A 16,494-nucleotide genomic window follows, 5' to 3' on the forward strand; every position below is an offset into this window, starting at 1 on the left:
TTCAGGAATTCATTTACTTAAAACCATCGTTAAAAGTATTTCTCAGCTTTCTGCCTGATTATTCCACTGGCCTGAGCTCTCTGTGTAATAATAAATTCCCTCTGGATTTGTCGTGCTGTGTGGTCATTAGCCTTTGGTGCCAGATGACAACCCCAATGATGACATGAGCTAATGAAATGAGGAGTTAATAATAAGATGATTTTAATTAACAGTGTCTTGCTCCGTCAGAGAGTGAGAAGTAAACCTGGAAATAAGACACAAACTCTTTTAAATGCTATCTATTAGAATGTTCATAGTGACATTAAACTGTACAAATAGAAATAGAGTTATAGCATGCATGCCTGACATGTGATACTTTTGGATGTGTCTGCATGTATGACATTAACCAGAACATTTCCTTTTAGACATTTACAAAAAAAGGTAATTAATGGAGAAAACTCACTGACTCAACACAAAACCACTGCTTCTCAAAGTGAGACAGTAACGTCTGTAACTGTAATGAATTTAATACTTTTTTTTAATTTAATCAGGGGCTTTTGCCTTTATTTATCATCATATATGTTTACACATATATGATATTACTTTTCTGCATTTGGCCCATCCCTGAGGAGCAGTGGGCAGCCATGGGGTGGGGCCCGGGAGCAGTTGGAGGTTAAGAGACTTGATCAACATCCCACAATGATGGCCCGGGTGAGATTCGAACCGGTGACACTCCGATTACAAGCCCGCGTCCTTAAAGCCACACCGCGGACTTTGTGACCTAAAAAGTTGATGCAAATGAGTTATTTTAAATGATTCCTCAGGCCAATATACAGAGCTTGACAGTATCAATGCTCCTCTTGAAATACCGCTCATGTAAGTTTGGAGAAGGCGCACCGTCGTTGGCCAGGTCATGTGACCTGGAAAATGCCTGGAGAATGTTTCACTTTACGACAGTCACAGGCTCTGATATATGTCTAGTGCCCCTAGTGGCCAAAAGTTACACGGTGTTGCTTTAAAGGCAAGGTAGGTAATTTTCGAAAACTAGCATGGTTTTGAAAGTAGCATCCTCTGCGTGCTGCGCTTTTACCCACCCCCTCCCCTCTGTGCTCCCTCTAAAGCCACACCCCTCACTCACATGCACGAGCGCCGGTACTCTAGAAGCGGACAAAAACTCATTGCTATGTCGTTTCATGTCTCATTCAGCGGAAAGTAAACACTAAACTTTATTATATACATGTTAAAAAAAATGTGACTAAAAACTATGTTTTAACTCTGTCACCGGTGACGTGCTTTGAGTGTGGGCTTGTGCACGCAAGAGGTCGTGATTGGTTAATAAAAAATTACTCTTTTTTCATTGGCCAAAGTTTTTACAGGTTTACAGCTGTGTTTTCTATGTTAATTTCTGTCAGGCCATAAAAACAATTTCAACCCAAAAAGTGTATCTGGAGGAAATACGTGCCCTACCTTTAACCACTAGGCCACCACTCCCCATAAAGTTTCATATTCTCATCGGGGAATTGAGCCCCGGTCTCTTGCGTGACAGTTGGGGATACTGACCACTATACTAAGGAGGAGGAAGGATTATTACAATTATTAAGTCAAAAATACTTTGGGCGAAATTTTAACCAAAGATAGACCTTATGCTGCGTTCACACCGAATGCGTCTTCTGCGGCACCGGACGCCTCTGCCGCACGAAATGTACCGCAGGGTCCGCAGGATGAAAAAATGTCCCCAATTCGCTTCATACATACGTATGAAGCGAAGCCCCGCCCACCAGCGACACATCCAACTTGGTGAGTTTCACTGCCTGCTGAAGCGAAGAGCTGCGCTCCTTTTACTCCTCTCATAAACATAAGCCACCAGTGAAAAAAGCCGGTGTGATTAGCGGCTAATGCTATCCTAGCTCAGTGCTACAGAGAGAACTTTTACCTGCTACTACCACCTCCTCGCTGATTCTCCTCAATGCCAAATACTTCCTAGTCCGGTCACACACAGCTTCTACTCCATCGGTGAACAAACCGGTGTCCGTGTTGACGGCCTGACGTCATCGTCAACAAAGACTCTGATTGGCTTTCGTCATGTGGAACAGTTGCAGGAGTTCAGTATTTTCAACTCTTACGAATGTGTGAATATGCGTAAAATCCGGAGCACGCTCGCACGGCCAACACACTTGACGTGCGGATCGGACCAAACCGCCGCACAGGAGAGATTTCGCATCTGGGACGCATCGATCCATCGACTTTGTATGTAATCTGGACGTACGGACATTTTGTGATACATCCGGTGTGAACGCAGCATTAGGCCATTGATGTTTCGCTTAAACTTTTGAGGGAATTTAGATCAATATACAGATTCTGGATCAGTTTCAAAAATTTTAAAAAATCTCTATTTCTCATTATTTTCTCTGTAATTGACTGATCTTTATGAAATTTGACTTAGTTATGTTGGGTTTGTTCCTCAATTATCACACCAAATTTATTCTGGATCACATCAGAATTTTGCATTTTATTGCCCTTTTTTGTAAAAAAAAAAAAAAAAAGAAAAAAAAATGTTGGTGCATTTGAACCTGTTTTATCGTTATTAACGGAAAATACATTTCTTAATTTCTTACAAACCTTTAAGGTGTGAATGTTCATAGTACCATAATCAGAATTAGTATCCAGATAAACTGTTAATACCTGGCAAAGAGGAGATTTGGCGCTTGGCAGAGGTTTGCACTCTCTTGTGATGAGCGCACAGATTTCTTGCAGATTCTAGCTAAAGGCACTTTCCATAGTTGTCCTTTGTAACACAAATTCACATTCAGAAAATACTCAAAACACAGCTACATCTGTTTATTTTTTGTCATGAAGCTATATGCTTATTTTATTCACTACCTTTGTATTATTGCATGACTCCACCTCTCGCCTTACAGCTGTTATGTTACTTTCCAGTGGATTACACCCCATAGCACAATATGCACATAAGTAACATCACATTATACTTTATATTCTCAACTTTCTTTTAAGGTCCCACCCTAACTCCCTCTCCCTTATTCTCCTAGCCCATTCTGGGTGCACTCCTGCCCTCTCTTTTTCTAATTTACCCTCTAATAAAGTGTTGCTTCCCCTTCCTTAGGGAGGGCTAGTAATAGTCAACAAATAAAATAAAATAAACGTATATATATATATATATTTTGTTTTGTTTTCAGGTTTTTTGAAGAATAATAGCTGTCATGAAAAAAGACTTCACTATGTTAATCTTTGATAGCATAAGCAAACAAGGTATATTATTAAAAAAAAATACTATTATCGTTACTGTTATTATCATTATTAATAATAATAATAATCATAATACAGATGGTGTAATTATAATAATTTGTTTTGTATTGTAATCTGTATTAACTATCTTGTTAATTTCAGTTGCATAGGGGAAAGTTCCTTCTGAGAATACACAAAACAGTTTTAATGAATGGCAAAAAAAATGAATAAAAAATATTTATACCAGTGTGTGTTGCTAAATTACAGCATGATGGTTCAGTGTTTACAGAGAATAAGTGAGGCTGCTGTAAAACAATATTACTACAATGAGTCTGTGTGTCAGTGATGTGCTTATTGGAATGCGGTGCCCTGCACAGACCTCCAGCATGCTCTTTGCCCATTTCGTGCCTCTCTGAAGCTGTAATGAGACAAGCTGGGACATTCTCTTGATTAAAATCAATCCCTATTGGATTACACAAGGCTACATTACTGCGCTCTACAATGCTCATTAAAATAAAGTGTGGAAAGCAAAAATCAGAAGAGGGAGGACTCGTCACCACTGGAGTTGACAGATTATATCCCTGGACTATTTGTTACTGTCTTCATGATTTCATTTTGAGGTTTCATTGCTGAGAGTGAATATTTCACATTTGTTGTTACTTTGGGTGAGAGTTTCAGGACCAATTTAGGCAATCAAATTTAATGTACTTCAACTGCATTACTTTGTATATGTGCAAAAACCCAAGATATATGCTTTTGGCTGTTGGGAGACCATTCAGTCTAGCCTAGAGGAAAAACAGTTCCATAAAATGTAGAAAACCCTCTCAATCCATCTTTAATAAGCACTTTTGGTTTGAAAGGTTGAAACACAAAGTGCTATACACAATAACAGCATCCATTAAACCATGATGTAATAAGAAAAATAGAAAAGAACAGCAAACAGACGGAAATGCATGAAGCATTGCAACATTAAATGAAATAAGAGACGACATGTGACATTAGAGAAATAGGGGAGTTTAAAAAATGGGATAAACAAGTTATACAAAGCACTAGACACAAATAACAAAAGAAAAGTATTTATTTGATGAAAGGTCAAAGTAAATAAATAATTACAAATAGGAAACACTGTGTTTGAAGGAAAAACAAAGCATTCTTGAGCAACGAGTCAAACAATGGGATGAACATGAAAACTTTGGAATAGGAAGTGAAAAAAATGAAAAAAACAATGTACATTTTTCAAAGATAAGAAACTAGTAGTAAAATATAGGAAAGACAGACCCATTTTTTTTATAAAAAAATAAATAAAAAAAATCAATCACAAAGTTGCAGAAAAACCGGTCAATAAAGAAGAGAAGATTGAAGATGAGAAGAACAAAAGATGAATGAAATGCAAAACAGAAGTTGTCGGAAAAATAATTAGGAGCCAAGGAAACAAAAAGCAAGCAAATAAAATAATACTTTCCCAAAACGAGAAGGAATCAGGCAGGAATGTATATGATATGAAAGCAAACGGATGAAAACAGAAATGCGGTCAGAAAAAAATCAGATACACATGCTTGTAACCAGAGGCTAAAGAGTACCTTTATTCTACTCAAGTAGAAGTACTGTTACTTGATTGAAATTGTACTCAGGTACAAGTAAATCAGAAATCAGTAATCCAAGTTCTGATACGGCCGGGCCCGCAGAACGTCTCCGCACTGAATAGCACGAACTACCTTCCCAAGAATTCAGTGACTCGGTTCCACAGAGTAAAACAAATGAAATTGTGCAACGTAAAATCGTAACAGAGGAGTAGTCATTTGAAGAATGGGGCCCCCGGGGGCCGCCTGGCGCCCCCTTGGCACATATGGAGTAATGGGCCCCATTCATATATTGTATGTGTCAATGATTCGGTACCACCAACTGTTGCAATATTTGACTCACAAATAAATGAGAAAACAACTTTAACGGAAATTGCCTAAAAAGGGGGCCCTGGCCCCAAATCAAATAGTGTGAGGCATAATTGTAATCTACGTTGAATTATCTTTGAAGCGATATATCACATGACTATGTTCCCATAAATTTGGAAATTACCGGAAATGGGGGGCCCCTACACTATTTTTTTAAAAAAAAGGGCTCAGAGCGTCTCATTATATTCATTCATAGAGTATTCATTCCAAACTGCATACTGATCTAATGAGAACTAACGGAGTAGTCATTTGAAAAATGGGCCCCCCGGGGTTCCCCTGGCACCCCCGGGCCACATACGGGGTAATGGGCTCCATCTATATATTGGTATGTGCCAATGATTCGGTACCACCAACCGTCTTAATATTCTTTTTTTTTCCTTTTGGGGCCCCTTGGAGCTCCTCTGGACCCCAAATCAAAAATCTGGCTCAGAGCGTCGATGCGTACACATCCATAGATTATAGCTACCAAACTTCAGCCCAATCCGTTCACGAATAACAGGGGAGTAGTGATTTTAACTAGTGTACACAACAACAACAACAACAAAGTGAGTGGCGTTCTGAGTTTGGTAGCCTGGCCTAAAAAGTAGCTCAATTAAATAGTATTCAAAGTAAAAGTTATTAGATACTTTCCCCCCACATGTTTATTTTTGGTAATAAATCTTGTCACAGTTCCCTTGCATATAGTAAACATATCATGTATAAAATTAAAAAAAGGAAAAGACAAAGTCTTGCCCACTTAGGACCGAATTTATTTTCCACAAACTTATCTGTATAAAATAAAAGGTTTGTCAAAACTTACAATTTTTTTTTTTTTTTTTTTTTTTTTTTTTAATAAAATAACACCAACGAATTTAATTCAAAAATAAAAAAGCATGGCTAAATGCATGAATTTGCTCAGTATCGGTTTTCGTGTAGGGTTGTAACAAATTACTTTATTTTCTTCTAAAAACGTAGTACAAGTAAAATGACTGATTTAGAAATATACTAAAAAAGTAACTCAATTGCAGTAACGTGAGTACTTGTAATCCGTTACTTTCACCTCTGCTTCAAAAAGTGCACAAATCAACATTAAAGCACGAGAAAGACATAAAAGTAGGCTAAAAATAAAAAAATAAAATAAATAAAAAACATAACGATATCTTGAATTCAAGAAGTCATTAAGTGATTTTATTTATTCAAAAAAAAAAAAAAATTAAGAAATCATTAGGTGTTTTTTATTTATTTCTATTTTATAATATTAAACACCAGATTCACCAAATGGATGGAGGGAAAAGTCCAAATAATAAGTATTGGGCCCTGAATGATGAATAGATGAAATAAAAGATGAAGAAAGAGAAAGTATAGTGAGCCAAAGGGAGGAAGGACAGTGAACACAAAGGGCTCAGGGGAGGAACGAAGAAGGGAAAGTCGTTTGTGTTCACGTCGCACATTGAGCTCCGTGGTTCTGTCTGTGCTTCCTTTCCTTCTGCGCCTCCAAACGCAACAACTACATCCTCCGACCGCGACGAACCGAACACGGACACTGAACCGGCAACTACCGCCTGATTCACATCCCGTGCACAGACCATGGAGAGCTCCGGTAACGGCTCGGACCTCCGGGGACAGATCTCCGCGTCCTTCAACAACAGCAGCTTCTGTCGGAACTTTACCGACAACGCGAGCTTCGCAGAGCCGCGATGTGACACTGAGCACGGCTTCAGCGGCAGCCTGGAGCACGACACCAACCCGGCCCTGGTCGCGATTGTCATCATCGCGCTTTACTCCATCGTGTGTGTGGTTGGACTGGTTGGAAACGTGCTGGTCATGTACATCATCGTTAGGTAAGGAAAGAAAAGTCAGGTGTGATCATGGGAACTTAACTACTTATACATATGTGTGTGTGTGTGTGTGTGTGTGTGTGTTGGTGATATTAGGAGCACATTGGACATGTGTGTGATTCTGAGATCTGTGTTAAAAAAAAAAAAAAAAAAAAAGAACCATGAGGATGATGTGCAGCTGATGGTGTTTTTAAGCCGTGCGTAAAAAGACCTCAAAGCTCTCCAGAGCAAAGGCTGCAGCACACACGCACTGTGCGTCTCTCCAACAACACATTCTCTCCATCCGTGGACCACACCATCACACCATCACATCAACACACACCACTGTGACATGTGCACACGCAAAACAAACTAACGCAAAAGAAAAATCCAACATGAGTGCTACAGCTCCAGTATATTGCTTTCCAATTAGGTCTCCTTTTAAGAATTAAACATCAAGTTTAGAATAAACATTGAGTTCAATTTTAGGCATTTAGCTTCCAACTGAACTGTTACAATTTCTTAACTTTTTGTAAACTTATTAAACTTTCCAACTTTGTCTCTTAAAAAAATGTCACATCATCACCCTTTCATATCTGTTTACTTTTTAGTTTTTTTTTTGGTTTTTTTTCATCCCAGGATAATGAGCTGCAAAATAAATAGATGAATTGGGTGTAACGTGTGCTGGAAATGATGCTGTTGGCAATGTGATGTTAATGTTTCACTAGTAGAGTTGGGACGATGTGCAAACTTCGTGAGACGATGTACGATACCGTGCACACGATAACGATACAAGTTGACGTTTTTGGAAATGGGGAAAAAAGACACAAATACACAAAGAAGTTGAGTTTGAAAAAACAAGATAAAACAAAAAAAACATGCTTTTGTTTGATTACCTTTGGGCATACTTACATTGCATGTGGGTATAACCTTAAACTCAAGTGAATAGATAATATAGAATAAACAATAGCATAAATTAAACCAAGTTTTCCTATTCAAAGTGCAAAAAGTGCCACTCTGCAAAAGCAGAGACTGACAATTCATCAGTCTAAAATAAAAACCAAATAATGTTGTAATCGTGACATTCTTAAAAAAATCAAAAAAAATCACAAGATTTAATAAAACAAAACAAAAAACATCAAATTGGAACAGTCTAAACGGCTCAGATTTAAAATATGCACAAGTTCCTTTTTGAGAATATTAGCAATTGTCACCTTTTGGATATGAGGACTAAATATGTCTCCTGCAGTTGAAAAGACATCCTCTCTTGGGACAGATGTGTCAGGGATGTAAAGGTGTGCTTCACCCCACTTCCCAAGATTGCGATACTACTTGTACAATCAACGATGATATTTTAATATCACAATATCTTGTAGCACGATGCATCGTGTCTCACTAACTTTCTAAACTTTGGTGCTGAAGAGTAAACATTAAGTTTAGATTCAATGTTCTCATTGATCAACTGTTACCATTTCTAGCATTTTTGTAAACTTATTAAACAAATGGAACTTTCCAACTTTGATTGTGTCTCAGAAAATGTTCCATTATCACTCTTCATCTCAGGGAAATGAGCTACAAAGTCAATGGTGTTAATGGTTCACTCATCAGCCTAACATACATGCTTTATGTATGTTAGGCTGATGACATACATACATTGGACTGTGGGGATATGCTACAGGGAAAAAAAAAACATACAACATGGGGATAACATACAAACTCCCATCATAAGGGTGATTATTCCACCTGTCAGACCCTGGGCCTTCATGAGTCAGGCAGAATTGTTGAATTGTTAACCATTTATGACTGTGCTGCCCAAAGAGCTGAGTGGTACTTTCATACTTTCCCCTGGCTCCTTTCTTTTGTTCCCATGACGAACAGGTTACAATGTTGACATGACTCACGCTTTTCAGGTAGCACATTCAAACAGGACTCTCTAAGCGTGAGTTTATGCCATCACTGTCATTTGTGAGGTAGGCTGTGAACGCCTGGAACAAAGAGACAATTTCCCACAGTTATTGTCTGGACTTTATGGCTTTATATGTTCTTCCTGCACACCAAAACTTGTTGAACCATGTTTTTATGGACTTTGATTGCTGTCCTGGTGAGCAATCAGGTTGAAACACGACAAGGACATCTCCAAACTGTTACCATAAAAAGGAAAAGCAGGAGAGAGGATCCAAAATGCCTTGGCATGCTGAAGCTTTACGTTTCTTTCACTGAAAGTCATAGGGTACACCCCAACACTGAGACGACACAGGTATTTTACATCCCAACACTTCCTGGCTGAGTTGCCGTCATTCCCACTTGCTTCCACTATACTACTGATAGCGTATCATGGAATACTTTTTACTGTAGCAGCTACTATGGTGTCACACTTTAATTATAAATGAAGAGTTCTATAATCCCAGCATTCCATCAAAAATGATTGTGTTTCCAACGCTTATGGAAACTTAAAGTCTGAAACAATTCAACCATCAAAATGCAAACATTTTAAATTTTTCAAACCATAGCTGTGTTCAAAATCGCATCCTAACGTAATACACTAAATGAGTATCTATTGCGATCACATTAGACGGTATGAAAAGACTGAGTATGCGATAAATACCTGGATGTATACTATATCGAGACATTTTCAAAGTGTGCACGGTGGGCACACTAGTCATACTCAACCGCCCCACGAGCGCAATGTAAAATCCTGGGACCAGTGTCATGTACTGAGGTCGCATCGTACTGCGATTGTATATGCGCGTGCACGCTACCGCAAAATGAATTCTTGCTAAAAAAAACAAAAAATAAATTCATTTTTGTTTTCAAAGTAAACGGACATGTTTTATTTGTTTAATGGATAGGGTTAGGGTTATAATCTCAGTACGGAGGTAAACTCAGACTGTGATACCGGTGTCACATACTGAGATTATAATCCTAACACTAACATAATACAATAAACAAATAAAACATGTGTCCGTTCACTTTGAAAACAAAAATAAACAAAAATGAATTAATTTTTTTAGCAAAAGTTCATTTTTCGACAGTGCGCATGCCCATATATGTGCATATACAATCGCGGTACGATGTGAACTCAGACTGACACTGGTGTCACCTTACCCTTACCCTAACCCACTTTGAAAACAAAAATAAACAAAAACGATTATTTTTTTTTTATAACAAAAATTATTTTTCCGGTAGTGCGCATGTACGAGCATGCGTATATCCAATCTCAGTACATGACACCGGCATCAAGCTAAAAATCAGACATTCCCTTTTCAAAATAAAAGCATCTCTTCTTCCCTTCCATTAGTTTTTTAAACCCTTTTGTAAATAGGGCTCTTGTTTTGAAGTTAACTGGAAGTCTTGTCAGTAGCACAATGCAGGGACTCCGAAAATCTCCGAAATGTCAGAGTTAAATGCGTTTCCGCGAGTTTTATGGATCAAATGACCACATGTTGATATTCTACTTGGTCACTTTCTCGTTTAAAATGTTTTCAGAACTTTCAAAGGTGGAGAATCAACCGACATATTTAGCCTCAGTGTGATTCAGGTTTTTGTCCGTTCGTGTAGGTTCCAAATGCATCTTGGGAAACTTGGAAGTATACTTCAGTGGGAATGGTCACCATACTAATCATACTAATAGTATATAGAAGACAGTATATACTCACTGATTGTGTAGTGTATAATACTATAATATAGTGTATATATTTATATGTTTGAACCATGTTTCCAAAGCTTAAGGAAACAGTTTGATTTGATTTTAGGATAAAAGTCTGAAACAATCCAACCACCGAAAGCTTTCAATTTTTCAAACCACGTCTTTTTGTTTGCTCACAATGCCCTTTTGCTTCAATCTCTTATTGTTACATCCATTGTTTGTTATTGTTAACATGTTTTCTATAACCCAAGCTGTTCCTAATGAACAGTCCATGAGAGGTTTCCACCAGTGTCATAAACCACCCAAAGCCTTTATTTTAACAAGTGCTTGTGTCTCAGGTGGATAAGTGGAGATGGGTGAAGCGTTTCCCCCTTAATCCCCAGTTTAATCCTGAGCCAAACACTGAACTCAAAGTTCCTTTATGAGACCAAATGAATTGTTGTTAGTGTTACTGTGCATGATTAATTATGAACAAGGTGGTTAAAAACGCACTATAGAAGTGATGGCCATTCACTCATCTCTCACATAACCATTTAATTCAAAAACAATGTCAAATAAATTATTTTCATTCACACAAAAATAATTATGTGGATTTGAGAAAAAAAAGAAAATCTCTCTCTCTCTCTCTCTCTTCAACCTTTGAATTCACAGTTCTCCTGCACACTTTGTGAACAGAAGTCTCTCACCAATGGCTGCGTCCCATTTTCCTACATTATAAAATTCATAAAAGCCCCTTTGTTCATAATTGAATGTATCTTTTGTGTTATAATAATCATGCATATTTCAGGAAATAAAAAATAGACCATCCATTCTGCCAGTGACGTCCACTCACTGAAGTGGATTTTGTTGCGAGAGGCAGCACTTTTCTGTTCCTTCACTACACTTTGAAAGCTGACGTTCAATGTAGCTCTGGCTGTTGCTATGGTAAACAACAACAATGAATTGAAGGACAGGGTGGAGGGATGGAGTGGGGAAAATACAGACAAAAAAATCGTCCATTAGTAGTGAGTCCAAAACTGAGAGCGTTAAAGTGCTTCGAGCACAAATGTAAAGATAAAAATGGTCAGCCTTCATTTTTTCCAGCTGATTACTCACCTAATTAGTCCGAGGGAATTTCAAATGAAATGCAGACTTTTTATGACCTAAACTGCGATGTCGGAACTGCATTTGATGGAGCGTCTTCTTACCCTCTTTCCCAGGTGGCTCAGGAAACAATACAAGTCAATTTTTCTGCTATTAATGTTCATCCACACTCTAAAAACAGAAAACATGCTTGAAAGAGCCAAAGCTGCCTGAAGTTATTATTTTTTTTTTTTGACTTTTTAATAACTTGGTTATGGTCCGTTTGTGGGATATTGGTGAAAGTATCTGCTTCATACTGTGGGGAATGTAAAATGAAGGCATACAGGCATAGCCCTTGAAGTATGCAGTGATTATTACACCGATTAGAAATCAATGTTTGTTTTTTTTTTGTTTTGTTTTTTTGGGGAGGTGGGCAAATTCAACATTAATGTGCCCTGTTTGGCGCTTCCACATATAAATTATATATAAATTATAAAGTGTCTTCACTTAAATGTACCACATTTGGGGAATTTTGTGAAATTTCGTGGAATAATTTGAGGAATATTTGCCAGATTTTGGAAAACTGATTGCCGTCATGTGATAAAAGAACTGGAAAACTGAGCTCTGCAAATGTAGGGCATTTTAATTTGATATCTACATCTATCTAATGAGATATCTACAACTGAATTAGTTGGTACTTTACAAAATGTTTCTCTATCATTTTCACTTTTTCGAGCAGGCCGGATTTGATGCTCTAAAGCAGGGGTGTCAAATTCATTTTAGCTTAGGGGCCAAATACGGAGCAGTTTGATCTCAAGTGAACCACAGATTTTATGCAGGAAAGCAAATCGTTTCAACAACATTGTTCCATAGTTTGCACTTCTACGTATACATAATATACATAATATGTAAGAAACCGACCATATTCAAGCAAAGAGCGATATAGATCAGTCCCAACAGGATGTTCACATTCAATTTCCTAGATTTTGTGACCAATTTCTATTAAATATGTCATAATTTGAGGAAAAAAGAAGAATTTTGTACGAGTTTTTTCAACTGTTTACCATAAAAAATGAACGCAGTCATGTGATAAAAAGCACTGGGAAAACTGTGAGCCCCTGCAAATATTGTTGAGTTTCATTGACACAATGGTTCATGTTTTCTCTGTCATTTTTAATTTCCCCTACGGGACAAATTGGACTCTCCAAAGGGCTGGATTTGGCCCTTGGGCCTTGAGTGGTTTACATGGTTTGGCTCCATCTATATTTGGATAATTTATCACAAAATGTCAGGCTTTGAATCAAGTTCAATGCATTTAAAATGAATAAATGACTGAAAAAGATGCATTATTGACCAAATCAATATTTTTATGGTTTTACTCAACATTTCCCCAAGATTTTTACTTTAAAAAAAAATGTGCCAATCAAATTTATTAAAGGTCCCATGTCATGCTATTAAGAAACCCAAAAACATAGTATTTAAGGTTTATTTTCCCAAACTCGCCTGTTTTCCAGAGTTTTAGCTTCTGAAAAGTCACTTTCTGAGCAACTCTACACAAACGGGCTGATTTGCGGCCTATTTATGCATATTTATAAGTGGGCGTGTCTATAGACAGGACACTGACCCCACCCACTCCGTAGTCAAGCTCATGCTGCTTTATAAACACAAGACGGGGCAATCACCGGTACATACATAGACTATAGAAACTACACACATAGAACTGTGCGAAGGACGCTGAAATGCTCACCATCGTGGGCGTGTCTGTTTACATGTCAATCATGGCAGAGAGCTTCCTGGAGGCGCGGCTTCTCCAGCTCAGTGCCACGTCAAATTCGTCGTCAAATTGGAGCGAGGTGTTTGGGCTCACCCTGCAGTAAGAAAGGAGCAAATCACCCTCTAACTAACCATTGAGGGAATCAATGAAAGAAACACTTTGGGCATGTGTATGAAGCCCAAATAGCACTTTTATCATGTTTAAAGCACAGAAAAGTCAATTTAGCGTAACATGGGCCAGTCGCTCTTCCTCTATACCCCCTGCTTTGTCTCTTGGTAAACATCCATTGATTGATTACACACTGCAGATATTTACATAAAAATGTTAATGCCACCGTGTTTTATGGCTATGGCCTTGATTGTAGGTTTGTAGATTAAACACAGACAGCAGAGGACAGGAGAGCGCTTTTCTAACCAGGTTCAGAAAACAACAATGTCCTGAAAAAGTTATCAAACACCTCCATTGGTCATTTATCTCTCTGTACATCCTCAGCCGTGTGTGTGGGGGGAAAAAAACTGTACAAACGTCCGCTAACTTCTAGTAAGCGAACAAATATCACCAAAGCATGTGCAATGTGCATGCTCAATTGGAAAAAATCAATCGCGGTTGAATAGAAACCACTGGGCTCCGCGAGGAATATGTGCCGCCAGAGCTGAGTGCTTCCTGTTACCATGGAAACTCTGGGTGGTGTTTTGAGCCAGAGGAGAACAAAACGACTTCGCCACCTCTACCAAACCACTGCCTGCTGCACGCCCCAATCCAGCTAAATGGGCAGCTGGAGCTCTTAGTCACATTCATGAGCTGCAGCCTTTCTAGAACTCTGTATTTTTCTTTTCATTATTTGAAGAGGTGAGAACTGATTTTCACCTGCTGAGCTGCACTGATCACAGCCACTCAAATATGCTGTTGTTGCACCGGAATTATACGTCCATGGCTCTGCTCTGTGATTGTAAAGTGACCCCAAAACTTCCCTGTTATTTTATTGGAGTTTGAACCAAGTCTTAAAAAAAATAAAAACTTATTTGATGACACAATCTACTCTTCAAGATTAATGACACACATACAGATAATGGCTTCCTCGTGGCTCCCGCTGCCTGCCATGATGAATAACAAGGTCTCACGTAGAGTCTCTGATGACTAATCTGCCGTCACCTGGCAGTCATTTTAATGCACAGCAACAGTTCCAACAGCCTTCAAAAGGCCTACTAAGCAGTTTGTATTGTTAAGTATCCATTCATTGTGTCATTAAGGGCGACTGTGGCTCAGGTGGTTAAAGGGTTGTCTTCCGATCAAGAGGTTGGGGGTTCAATCCCAGTCTATCCCTGTCAGTGTTTCGAAGTGTCCTTGGACAAGACACTGAACCCTAAGTTGCTCCCAGTGGTTGACTGGTTGACCAGCTCAGTCCCATTGGTGTGTGAATGGGTGAATATTGTATATAATAGACTGTAAAGTGCTTTCATGTAGGCATTAAAGAGCTATAAAAACCAAGTCCATTTACCATTTAAAGGAGCATAGGGCAGGATTTGAGAAAAGAATAAACTAGCGCTGGGCGGTATACTGGTTCATACTGAATACCGGTATACAGGGCTTTATATTAACACCTGCCAAAAGCGGGTAAAAATTAACTTTGGTGGGTAACATTGTAGCGCTACTAGCCGTTTTGGGTGGTGAAGAACAAAACAAAAGCTACTGCATCTGCTTGAATCGGCAGGCTGAAGAAACCATGTTACAACATTGTTACCAAATTGGGATGTTTTCCGCCAAGAAATTTGAAGGTTTTTGTGCGTGTTTAGACTTTAAAACGCAATGTGTATCTGGCAACACTGCAGACTGTTTTGGTTCGTTATCGGAGGAGTGAGACGGAATGAAAAAACAAACAAACGTGGATGTATTTATCAAGCGTTGGAAAACCTAAACTGGAAAAAAGGAAGGCTGCTGCCGACACGGGGAAAATAAAGATAAAAGAGGATTTGAAAAGAAGTTAGTACTTGATTACTTCTTTCTTTTTCTGACTTCAAACAGTGTTCCAGGGATCCAATTTTCATCTGAGTTAAGTTTGTTTAATAAGTTATGATAATATACTTTATAAACACACCCAAAGTTACATATTACACCTTTTTAAACCATTTTAATGTATTTCTGCAATCAGTATTTAAAAAAAAACATGAACGCTTAAATCTATTCCGTGGCACTTAATGTAGTTTATTTTCGCTGGAAAAAAATTTGGCTGGTGTTAAATCTGGTTGGCTGGTAACTTTAAGAATCTACTAGCCATGCCGGCTGGTGATCTAAAAAGTGAATTTAAAGCTCTGCGGTATATATTTTCGTTATGATATGAATTTTTAATATACCGCTGTACCGGTGTATTTGATTACACAACTTTCGGAAAGCTACGCTACCATTTTCAACATTGCACTTCTAAATAGTAATATTGCAGCCCGATACCGGTATTGATCCGATATCAGTTTGAATCATAAAAATCATTAAAAAAATAAATAAATAAAAATATTTATTTTGTAGTGTGGAATGTCAAGAAAAGGCTTGAACAAGTGATGTCACTCAAACAGAGAGCAATAGTCAGCAACAGTAGATATGAGGAAAAACTGACCCATTTATTATTAACCAATTGGTTACATACATTTTAACCTTCAACATAATATCTACAGTATTCTACAATTGAATAAAATAAATAAAAAACGTATTGGGAAAAAAAAATCCAGAAATTTAAATCCGATATTTGTTTTCAGGCTGATATCTGACAGCGATATCGGATCAGGACACCCCTAGCTGGGGTCGGGATATCTGCAGTTATCAGCCTGCACTAACGATGGCGTGTGATTTCTAGGCCTTGTCTTATGCTCCTTCAACAGCATCACGACCGATTTTAAGCTCCATCAATGCTTTTAAAACGACTTCCAAAACCAATTCTGTGGCAAAATGACTTAACGTTTGTTCTTAGTTTAGGGATAGGGCTTTTTTCATCCTTCACGCAAAGCGGTTGGTTCGGGGTTCGCGGTTCATTTGGGGCGGGTTCGTGCGTCATCG

The 16,494-nt window shown here is 38.3% G+C and overlaps 1 protein-coding gene across 1 annotated transcript in view; it reads left to right on the forward strand.

The window, feature by feature from the left end:
* The first annotated feature begins 6,566 nt into the window (after positions 1-6,566).
* Positions 6,567-16,494, forward strand: part of oprm1 (opioid receptor, mu 1) — a 40,172-nt gene continuing 30,244 nt past the window's right edge. Inside the window, exon 1 of the mRNA XM_028469286.1 lies at positions 6,567-6,991. Within this exon, the coding sequence (XP_028325087.1) occupies positions 6,738-6,991 (254 nt within the window). The 5' untranslated portion in view covers positions 6,567-6,737. The remainder of the gene's footprint in view (positions 6,992-16,494) is intronic.

This window comes from Gouania willdenowi, chromosome 15 (genome assembly GCF_900634775.1).
Source record: "Gouania willdenowi chromosome 15, fGouWil2.1, whole genome shotgun sequence".
In the NCBI taxonomy this organism is placed as follows: Eukaryota; Metazoa; Chordata; class Actinopteri; order Blenniiformes; family Gobiesocidae; genus Gouania; species Gouania willdenowi.